At 40.1% G+C, this 12027-nt stretch overlaps 1 protein-coding gene across 1 annotated transcript in view; it reads left to right on the top strand.

Moving 5' to 3' along the window:
- Positions 1–12027, top strand: part of IMPG2 (interphotoreceptor matrix proteoglycan 2) — a 55143-nt gene that overhangs the window by 20520 nt on the left and 22596 nt on the right. The window contains exons 4-5 of the mRNA XM_053385235.1: positions 432–463; positions 571–594. Coding sequence (XP_053241210.1) covers positions 432–463; positions 571–594 — 56 coding nt within the window. The remainder of the gene's footprint in view (positions 1–431; positions 464–570; positions 595–12027) is intronic.

The raw sequence follows: 12027 nt of genomic DNA, 5'->3' as shown, positions 1-12027 counted from the left end.
AGTTAAACAAATCATATTCCTCCAGTTGTTTGCGTTCAGTTTTGCTGGTGGTTCTCAGAAAGCTTGAATGGCGTTTGATCACATTAACAAGACCACATAAGTTTTCCAAAGCGACATGAAGAAATTGGATTTCAATTTAACCTTTCCCCTCCCCGTCTTGAATTTTCTGAATATAATATACAGTAGGCCATGTGGTAAAGCACCATTTAATATAAACCAAAAAACCTAGCAATGTGATTTGAGTAATCCATCTGAAGTTTTCCTGTTCACCTGAACAGATGCAGCCAAGGATCTTTGCAAGGGGCTTTCTCTCTGTAGGCTCACCTGCGCTAGACAAGAATGGGAGTGGGATCACAGAGGGTGCAAAAATATAACTTTTAAATTAGCAAAATGCAATAACTTACCCGGAATTTAATTTTCTATTTTTCTAGAAGCTGTCCTATGCTAAAGACGCAATGGGTGGGTGAGTATCAACATTACCCTGCATTCTACAAATAGTGTATATCATTAGACATATGAAGTAGCATTTCAACCATTTGTGCTTCTTTTAAAATTTTGGTTTCTTGTCAGTTCCTGCAGCGACTGGGCGTGTGGGTAAGTCACTTATACAATTTTAAAGCTTTAGTCTACTCCCTTTCCTGCTCTGCCTGGTGTTCAGTTTTATGAAAGCATCGTAAGAATATGCTTCATATAAATATCAAAAAGTGGCACTAGAGGCTTAAACAGACTGAAGGTACCATGTGTAAACCTCAAAGCAGACTCACGACCCAATGCACCTTTGGCATGTGTCTTTCTCATATATATATATGTAATTTCATACCTATGAAGGGTTGACATTCAAACCCTAATGCACTTTTCTGATAACCAGGGTTCCAAAAGATAAGATAACAAACGATTCAATTTGTTAATCAAAGAACTGTGTGCAACTGTTTCCTCACACTCAAGGGAGTTTTGCAGTTGTGCTTCTGGAATAGCAGCTGCTCATCCCACGTGACAAAAGTGCAGGCGATTTTCAAAAGCAGTTTGTGATGTGGTATGGAGGCCTGCTATTCAAAGAAAAGCATTTTAAAAACCCTCCTGGGCTGGGTGGGTCCAAGGAACTATTTGGCTTCCTGTCTATATATTGTGTATAAGGGCTAGAACTAACTGTGGCTGCCATTGGCCATCATTGCAAATAAATTCTGCAGGTAGATTTGGGAATGCAAATGTAAGCAATGCACTCACTGGAAAGATAACACAAAATACTCTTAAACAGAATATAAATGCTCTTATAAAATGACTGCATAACTACAATAGCACTTTTTTTTAAAAAAAATGACATTCTAAGAGTTTGACTAGTTTAGGTTCTAAACCAGGGATAGTAAACCTGTGGTCCTTCAGAGGTTATTGGACTCCCATCAGTCCTAGCCAGGATGGCCAGTGTTAGGGGACTGTGGCAGTTGTCGTCCAACAACATTCAAAGGGCCATAGATATAAGTGCTGTGTGCTTTATTATTATATAATGTTTTTGGTATTTAAATATCCAGAGACCATTTTCTTTCTTTTTTTTCCAAATCACCACAACTACTGAGATACCTTCTTGACTATGCTGTCCATGTAAAAAGTTTGAATAGCAAGGCTGGGGTTTGACCACATTTGTGGAATTCCCCATGAACAAAATCTGGGTTTGTGTGTTTTTTACTGGAAGAGTAATTACAGTTGCATGCAAAATCTGTCTCCAAGTTCAAGTTTGGACGTATCAAGTTTTGAGATCCAAAACTCCTTTATTTTAGATTTCTTCCTATTCTATATGGCACTAGTCTCTTTAATTTTGAACAGAATTTTCTGCACTATGTGTTTCAATACTGCATTGTTTTATATAAACCTGGCGTGTCTTTGGATGTGCTTTTAAATCTTGACCACAAAGATCTGTCTAAGTTGAGGCCTGTCCTGGAGAGAACAAGAGCACTTCAAACACGGAGTTGTTTGAAACCAACTATTTTTCTTGTGTGAGAAACAACTTCAACTAATTTTTAAAGGAATTTTTATAGTGTCATTATTTTTTGAAGTACTGGGACATGTGTACTCAAGTGCTGAGAGGCTGGATTCTGTTTGCAAGGCTGAAATTCCAATACGTGGTCCATCCCCACCCCCCGAAAATCAGGAGGCAGCCAGGGATGGCTTCCAAGTCCAGACATTCCATGGAGCAATAAACTGGCATTGTAACTAAGGAATCAGAACTGCATTTAGATGTCAAGAAATCATGCTGCTTTCTATTAAACATGACAGGAAAAGCTGCTCTTTTTCAAAGAGCAGCTAAGAGAAGAAAACAAATATGTCTGAAGTAGAATTAACTTCAGCATAGTTACTATTCCAATAATTGAAATCGCAGCAGATTCACATGCTGTGTGGCAGCTGTATTATGTGTCCAACATGCACCAAGTGTGAAGGGGATGCATGCATCTCCAAGCATGCGCAAGAGTTAGCAGATGTGTTGTTTTCACTTCTTACACCAGATGCTAGGCAGGTGCCAAATGTGGCTACCATACTCTCCAACATTTCATTGAAGAAAACAGAGATGCACTTGATGTGCTTGTAACACATCTATTTTCACAAAAAGCTTCATTTCCTGTCTTAACTTACTCTGATGTATTAACTCAGCAGTAGTCTGTCCTGCAGTGGCTTTTGAAGCAGTTTATAAACACACTGACTATAACTGTTTCCTTTGGGGCAAGGAGCACCTTAAGAATATTTATAATTTCACAACTGATACAATTTCCACAAGAATTTAGGATGTATCCAACAGTGTTGCTCAGCTGACAGTAGGAGTTCTGTCAGCAGAATGGGGAAAGAGGCCATTTTTTGAGATACCCCTCCCCACTGAAGCTCCCTCACACCCCTGAATCTGTTCTAGATGGTTGGAGGACCCTGAAGAGGACATTTGGGGAGCTTGGGGAAAATAGAACAGCTGGAAATTTATTCACCCCCTGTTCTGCTGACTCTTATTGTCAACAGTGATACCACTGGATACAATCCTATGTGGATAGGCCATTGGGGAGATGGAATGGAAAGGAGGCAGTTCACTGGCATTTGATGTCCACATGAATGCATTTAGAAGTTCTCCAATGAGAAGGTTTAACTAAAATATGGGGGTTACAAAGAGAAGGTGTCCAGTTATTGTGCACACTCCTTTTTCTGCCCTTTGAGAGTAGGTGCCAAAGAGATGCTCCAACAGGCATGCTCAAGAATGCCGACCACAGGGCAGAGATGGCCAACTGCACTCTTAAATACTATGAACACTTCAAGGCTGATTGCTCCCTTAACACTCTCACAGGGGAGAGTATGGAGAGGACAAAGGGAAGAGGTACTGCATTGCCTGCCTGCTCTTCTCTTTCTCCAGTGGCAACATGGTGGTTGGACTAGTGACCTGAAATATAGTGGCAGAGCTATCAGGCTGGCTTCAGATTTGGAAAGTGAGGGTCTTATGCATGGGCAAGTTGGCTTGGTGTTTTGTGTTTCTGTGAAGGCATGAGGACAGGCCCGTACAGAGCTTGTCTGAGGCCCGAAGCAGATGTCCCCAGTCGGCTGGAAGGCCCAGGGTGTTCTTCGAATGAGAGTGTAAGTCTGGCAGGCTCCTGGTGCCCACTCCCCAGCCAGCTTAGCCCTCCAAGGCCCGGGGCAAGTGTAACTGGCTGCCCCCCCCCCCGGCCTGGAGGCTGTGTGTGTGTGAGAGAGAATGGATGAATGGGTTATGTGCCTGAATGGATGGGTCTTGCTTGTGTGCTTTTGTGTCTCTCTGAATGGGCGGGTGATGTGTGAGAGGGAGATAAGGAGGGAAAGAGAGAAGGGGTGATAGAGGGAATGTGAGAATCAGTTATTCACATGCACTTTGGCTCTGCTCACCATTTATAAATGGCCCCAGTGACTTTCCCCCGACACGATGCAGTCCTCAATTTCAAAAAGGTTGCCCAGCCATTACATACATGCATGCATGAGCAGGGCAGCCCAAGATATTTTTATCCCGATTCAAAGGACAAGATGGTGCACACACACCCTTTCAATGGCAGTTGAATTTTAGTTCAACACTGGTGGCCAGACAGCATCCTCCTCTGCACCTGAGAGCCATGGGAAGGGTTAGAAGGTGCAGTTTCAGGTTGTGTGGGGCACTCACAGATCTGTCCTCCAACTCCTTGCTGCCACACCCCACACACCAGTGTCTCCTGTTTAAGGTAGCCACTTCACTTTGCCTTGTGTATGAGAGTTGAGAGGTACCCAACCTGCCACTCAAATATTTAACTTCTAGAGATCAAAGAGAAGGGTTCAAACTTAAAGGACATATAAATTAAGGTGGCAAATCAACTTAAAATGCTTTGTTGGCAGCCTTAGTTTTCGCCTTGTTTTCATAGTCTTAAAACAAGTTGTTCTACAAAAAAAGTCTGGCACAATGTTATAAAACTACAGCTTTGGCTATGTCTCCCTTAGCACCTCATAAAATCTCACCCGGACTTGGGAAAATAGTTGTGCATAGGTGATTTCAGCTAATTATTGTGTACTGGATAGTTTTGGAGTAGCTAGAAAATGAAGATGTTTTGTTTTTATTGCATAACTTACTTCCAGGAATAGCTCAGTTGGTTTTACTGACTATTATGCAACACTAGGATAAAAGTATGTTCCAATATAACTGATGTTTCATGAATGTAGAAAGAGACTTGGCTCTTTAAAAGTTGTAGAAGACCAAGTCCTTAAATCAGTATTGATTGTTATTTTTTTATTAGGCTTTGTATCCTTCTATACACATGTATGATTTAAATGGGAAATGGTGTTCAGGGTAAAAAAGCCTTAAACTTGAAAGAAAAAATGGCAATATATTCAGTACTGCACACCAAATCATAAACTTTGCCTTCATACCTTGCTATATAATCTATGTCATAATGAAAGCTCGAAATTGTTATTGAAATCAAATAAGCACCTGTGGATTCTTGTGAGGAGTGGGAAGGAATTGACTTAATTTTTGTTTTTACTCCAAAGATCAAGAGTGCTGACTCATAAGATGGTTGTCTAGCTTCTAACTAATCTGGCCCTGAGATACTTGAAGGCAGGGCCGGCCCACCTGTGAGGCAAGGTGAGGTTACTACCTCAGGCAGCAAAATCCACAGGGGCAGCAGATCCCAATGGAGATCTTCCCCGCCCCCCTTGTTCCTGATGTATCTCTTCACTCCCCCATTCTTTCCTAGTGGGGAGGGAGGACCATTTTGTGCTTTGCCTCAGGCACCAAAATGTCTTGGTCCAGCCCTGCTTGAAAGAACACCTGCTTCCTCTTCAGTTAAGATCCTCAGAGCATCTCTGCTGTTGTCTGTGATGAAGAGCAGGGTTTTCTCTGCAGTGGCACATTCCACCTAGAATGCCCTACCTAGGAAGTTCCAGCCTTCCCTTTCCTCTTTTGTTGTTTGTGTCGAATTTTAGATGAAGAGTGCTATTTAGCTCATGTCTTCCTGTGGGTTTCCTGCAGGCATCTGGTTAGTCACTGTGATCACCAACTAGATGGAACTTTGGTCTAATCCAGCAAAACTGCTCTTACATTTCTTGTTATAAGCTCCTTGGGGCAGGGATCTGCCCTTTTATACTGTTTGAAACACCATGCACATTGAAGATGCTTAAATAAATAACAACATGGACAGCTGATTATGACTTCTTTGTTCTGAAATGGATTTGCACTATAGGTGATTGTAGATGTCATTGGGAAATAATTTGGGAATGCCAATTAACCCCAAAATCCCACTTATGTAAGGAACTACAAAACAAAAAACAAACAAAAAACAGCTGACTGCCTGAATTCAGAAAGGCATACAGATCTTGACTCACTATTTAACCAAAACAGCAACCAGCAGCATTTACGGTAAAACACAGACCTATGCAGCATTTGCAAAGCGTGGGAAACGTAGGTTGTTAGCCCTCTAAATGTCGCATAACGTCGCAAAATTGTGATTGTGGCCAGAATGGACGAATTCTATTAAATACAACCCCACCCTCTGCTATTATAATTAGAAAAATCAGGTGTGGGATTTTAGAACGTCATGTATGGTTAATAAATGCTAAGAGAGTACATTCGTTTCAGAACAAATACTATGAAACTTTGGGAGGCGAAGGTTAAAATTGGGCCTTCCCTTGGACAATTCAATGTCCTGGTTCTCACACCACATAAGCCAAACAAACATTAACAAACATTCACTCTTTCCTGATTTGCAAAACATAGGAAGTTGCCTTATACTGACTCAGACCAGTGGTCCAGACCTAGTTCAGTACAGTGGTACCTCGGGTTAAGAACTTAATTTGTTCTGGAGGTCTGTTCTTAACCTGAAACTGTTCTTAACCTGAAGCACCACTTTAGCTAATGGGGCCTCCGGCTGCCGCCGCGCCGCCGCTGCACAATTTCTGTTCTCATCCTGAAGCAAAGTTCTTAACCTGAGATACTATTTCTGGGTTAGCGGAGTCTGTAACCTGAAGCGTATGTAACCTGAAGCGTATGTAACCCAAGGTACCAGTGTATTGTCTACATCCCAACCAACTCATTGGGGTTTCAGACAGGCATCTTTCTCAGCTCCACATGTATATATCAGGGGTTGAACCAACAATTTTCTGCATTCTAAGAATTTGCTCTACCATTGAGCTATGGCTGTTTCCCTTTGAAGTAACCTAGAGTACTATTGGTTTACTTGCAAATGACGAATAGTTCCTTAACTTACTGTTTGCAGCCTCCAATTTTTTGGGTGATCTTGAAACAGCAGTTGAGAATTTCCATCTATTATTGTTGTTGATGTGTGTTTAATGTGTATATGCTGAGGTATTTTTGACTTTATGCTCCAACACATAGCTTTTCAAATTTTGGCCTTATGATTATATTATAGAATTTAAGCAGATAATAAAATAGCTGGCTTCTACACTCATGATTATTTTTGTACTATTTCTATGTCAGTTTTTCAGGGCAGCTAACAAAATCAAAAACAAAATATTACAATAAATACATAAAAACAATATAAACCGGCATAAAAACCAATAGCAGTAGAGGTAAAAAAACAGAAGGCAAGAATAATATTGAAACAATGCAAGACTCCACAGCAATAAAAGATTGGGTAAATGAGAAGAGCACCTTGCACCAACCTTCTTACCACAGTAGGTGGGGGAAACTGAAGAAATGCCTCTGTAGAAGAAATCCATTATTTGGCAGAATCATGTGGGAGAAGGGCAGTTCATATTGTACAGTCCTTTTAAAGATAAATACTAGCACCTTAATTTAGGCCTGGAAAAGGATTAGAAGCTAGAACAGCTCTTCCAAGACTGACTAGATGTGCTCCGTACATCTGGCCTTGGTTATAAATTTAGCAGTTGTGTGCTAACTGCTAACTCTAGTATCTGAACTGTATTCAAGGGCAGCCCCACATGCAACACACAACCAAACAGCACACAATATATGTTACCAGAACAATAGAAACTGTAGCATGGCCCGACTAGTGCCCACTGTTTTGAGGTTTTGGCAAGCCTAAAACGGCTTTATTCACGTCAGATTTTAATGAATATACTGCTTCTGCTGTTGTTTTATTTGGTGTTTTGTTGATGCTGCTCATGTTATTGGTTGTAGTTGTTTTACTTGGAACTTTATATGTTCTTTCATTGTTTTATAATTGTTTTCTTTGACTGCAATCCACCTTGTAAATTCATTGGATTAAACATGGAATATGTGTGTGGAATCCAGAGTTAGTTAGACCTAAATCCTAACTAACACTGGATATCCCTTATTATAATTGGATGTAAACTTAAGAGAAGTATTGTCTAATCTTAAAAGAGGGGCTGGGGGCTCTTTTATTTATATCTCAGATTTTTGAAACGTAATGTTTAATAGTTGATAAGCCCAATGCAAAAATGAGTTATTTCCCAGTAATTCATATTCATTTAATTACAAAGGATATCAGGTGCTTTAAGGTTTGCCATATGGCTGGAATTTCCTGGACATCCCTGGAATACTGTAGTCGGAAGCAGTGTCTGATCGCCAAAAAAATGTCTGGGAAAATACAGACGTATGGCAAGACATGTGTCATTTTTGCCGATTTTCCTTAAAAATAGCTCAAAAACTTTCTGAAATATGGCAACCTGAAATGCACCTTATATGGCAAATTCAGAGTATCTTACCACTTTTTGATAATAGGAGATACAAAGGCTAAAGTAAAATTAAACATTGTGCTATGATGGATGCTTTGTCTGCACAAGCATTGCAGGTTGCCTAATGAAACAATTCCCTCAGCTAACCTCCTCACTGTTCTGAGGGGTCTCCCGCCCCACCCTGCAGTCCTTGCACAGGCCTTCTGCTGATAGGGTGGGATTCAATAATGATCCCATGTCTTCTGTCTGACAGTGTGCATCAGACATTGTCAGTAACCCCGACAATGCCAGTAATCCAGAGCAATTAGTAATCCTGCAGCACTTAACCAACTGAATTTAGATTTTCCAGCAGTCTGGGAGCTAATGAATATAGGAATCTGCTTTACACTGAGTGGCAACGACTGTCCAGGATTTCAGTCAGGGCTTTCTCCCAGCCTATCGGGCAATGCCAGGGACTGAATCTGGAACCTTCTACATGCAGAGCACGTGCTGTACCACTGAGCCCTGGCCCTCTTCCTATGCTTTTGATAGTGTTTCCTCCATGAAAACCCAGAAAAAGCCCAGAAATGCCTTTCTAGAAAACAAAGGTGTGAAGCCTTTCTGCAGCTTCCCAAAAATATTACACTGTGGCTCTGATCCACCTAAAGTTAGAACCTTGAAGTTCTATCACAACCTCCAGCATGTGTTTAAACTTACAATGTTTACCCCAGGAGACTTCAGTACAGATCCAAAATATGCTTCTAGCTTAAATACTTGTGTTTTTTCATGGTACAGTACATTCCCCTTTTAGAATCGCAGAACTGTAGAGTTGGATGGGATCCTGAGGACCATCTAGTTCAACTCCCTGCAATGCAGGAATCTCAACGGTTGGCAATCAGTGGCAAGCAAAATTGTAGACTGACAGAGCAATCTTGTGTGCATCTTACTCAGAAGTAAGTCCCACTGAGTTCAATGGAACTTACTCCCAAGCACATGTGTTCTTAGGATTGCAGCCTAATTTTGGATGAATTGGGGCCAGTGTGGGAAACAGCCCTTGCTCACCTGACTGGCATATCATAAAAATAAAACAATTATCTACTCTGAAAATAATTGTTGAGCAGAGTATAACTTCCATGCTAAATTTCTCTACTTTAAATAGCAGCAGGAGAAAAATCAAAATGGAGTCATGAAGAAGGGGATTTTAGAAACAAAACAAAAACCTTTACCTTCATGATGTGATCTTAAGGAAAATCCCTCTTCAAAAGCTGCTTTTTGTGTTGTGAGGGAAGCTGCCAATACAAATAGCAGCTATTGGGGGTGGGATATTTGTCAGGATTTTGCTATGGAATTGAAATGTTAGAAGACCACTCTGCCCTCATGAAGGTCCCAGTCCCAATTAGTTCCCCTCAAGGTGGTATGTAAAATAGAAATATTAAGCATGTGAATAGTCCAAACTATGCATTTACCTGAGTTGTTTCACCCTTGGTAAAGTAAAAGGGGTACAATGACATTGCAGGACAGTTGGCCTGTTTCCTTTTTGCAGAGAGTATTTTTACCTCATAACTGGAAATCTCTGTAAAAATTAACATGCAGATTCCCTCAGGTTTTCAGCAGAAGCATGGCTACACTTACTATGGAATTTGTCTATTGGTGAGGTTGCCTGAGTTCCAAACCTTAACAGTGTTGAATAGGCCTAGGTGACTGAAGTTCTCTGTTCTCTGTACTTAGGTCTCTATTGTTTACAAAAATCTGCTTATACATTTAATACATTTTTAATATTTTGCTTAATACTCAGCCAAGCTGATCCAGAGCTTCATTTATGCAGGTAGGCAATAGATATTATAGTATTGTTATGTATCATTTTATCGATAAGTAAGTTATGATAGGAACTCCATGGACCAATTTTTTCTCACTGAAGCTGTTGGGTTGGACAAGCATAACTGAAGGTAAAATCCACCTCACCAGTTTTGTGTTCTGCAGCAAGGGTAGAACAAAGGAAAAAGAAAATATATTTTAATTTAAACAGGTAGTAGATATTTCATTTTCAATATCTGGGGACCCCTATACCTTGATCTGAGCTTTCACAAGAATTCCCATTCTGCAAGAGAAATAAAAGTTTGTGGTGTGTTATGTCCCTTCTGAACCAATAAAGCACCACTGTTTAATTTTGTAATATGGTTGAACTCTAAAGAGAAAAATTAGGCAATTAAATAGACCAGGTTCTGTCCAGAAGTTACGTCATTGGCTTCAAGATGTATTTAGGGATAAATTTGTTACCTCTTACATTCCATGTGATTTCCCCCTTAACATTTTTTTTACTTTAAATATAACAACATTACATTGCGTAATACTAAAAGTTACACAAACATTTCTAGTTGTTATTTTGTTGTTGGTTTTTTAAAACCCTACAGCTCTCTTCTCCTTCATTATGAATTAAAACAAACAAGACTATTTGACTGTAAACATTTGTTTTTCTATATTATTTTCTGTGGAGAGATGGGATGGCTAATCAGGTCTTCTCAATGCTGGTACCTTAGTTGTACCAATCAGTTTGCATAGTAACACCTTTAATGATGTGGGGTGGGGGGCAGCAGGTTAAAAAAAGTGTTTTCCTATGGTTTCAGTGGCTTTCAGTGATTTGGTGGTTGTTAAATGGTTTATGTGGGATCCATTGCTATTGGGAAAAGATGGTGTTGTTCCTTCTGCAGCTGCAGTTGTAATGAATTGTTATTTGTTTAAAACTATATGTTGAAAGCCACGTTGGAAATTTTATTTGGAAAGGTGGGATAGAAATATTTAAAATATTTCATCAACATTAAAACACCTTTTTAGCAAGAGTTCAGAAAATGCCCTTAGCATAAGTTACCCCCTGGATTTCATTTTATATAATTTGTCTTTTACATATTGTGAGGAAAGGAAGTGTAGAACAAGGCTCAGGCCCCATTTGCTTCAGTAGCAGGGAAGTTATAATCACTCAATTTCTTCTCTGAGATTCCTGGTTCCCTCTCTGGCCATGAGGCGACATGGAGGGTGTTCCTTCTATGCTTTCCCCTTCCTTTTTATTTTATATGTGTGTGTCCTGTCAATTTCCTGTCTTTATTACTTCAATCACAAGCAGGCCACTACTCGTGAGGAGGCCTCACTCAGGACCAGGAGAATAATTTTAGGCCTCCTAGTGAGAGAGTCTCACTCCCTCTGCCAACGAAAGATGGCTGACTGGGTGAACCTACTTCCTTGGTAGGGTTGCTGTTTCCCTTCTCCCCTCTTTGCTCAGTATTCAGAAACAAATGGCAGGAGAGAATGCACACTGTGGTGGTTCATTTTGTGCAAACGTGACTATTTCCTCCCTCAAAAAGGGTTACTATTTATGCAATGACATCCTAACTGAGGCTACTATCAAGCTCTTCCAGCTTGAACGCTGCATCGAAAAAGTTCCTAGTAATGTAGCTATTATCATTCTTTCAAGAACCATACACAGCTTCTAATATTATCATTTAAAGATGAGATTTAGCTAGTGGTGAATTGTGGTTTCTCTCTCTGAGAAAGTGGTGGTGTGCATTATTTTTTTAAAACCACTATAATCATGTGGAAGAAAGAAAAAGATGTCCAAAAATATGAAGAATCCTCTTTGGTCAAAGGCATGGTGAAATTAGTTCAAAATTTCTGTCTAGATTTGAAAATCCAAATGGCTTCCATGGTAGTAAAAATATAACAAGTGACAATTTGCTGCCTTTTGGTGGTTCTCCAAACTCTGAACTGGTCTATCTCTTTCTGCCTAATGGCTGTCCCTACTCTGTCACACTGGAAATTATACTTTATTATTTAGTAGGTGTAGGCATGATTATATGGGAAATTAAAGCTCCTGTATTTAGAGGGTATTTTACCATTTCTTCTAGAAAAAGCTTTTCCAAACTA

This window comes from Podarcis raffonei, chromosome 4 (genome assembly GCF_027172205.1).
Source record: "Podarcis raffonei isolate rPodRaf1 chromosome 4, rPodRaf1.pri, whole genome shotgun sequence".
Classification (NCBI taxonomy): Eukaryota; Metazoa; Chordata; class Lepidosauria; order Squamata; family Lacertidae; genus Podarcis; species Podarcis raffonei.
The sequence above is the reverse complement of the archived record's forward strand: the minus strand, read 5'-3'. Positions and strand labels throughout refer to the sequence as shown.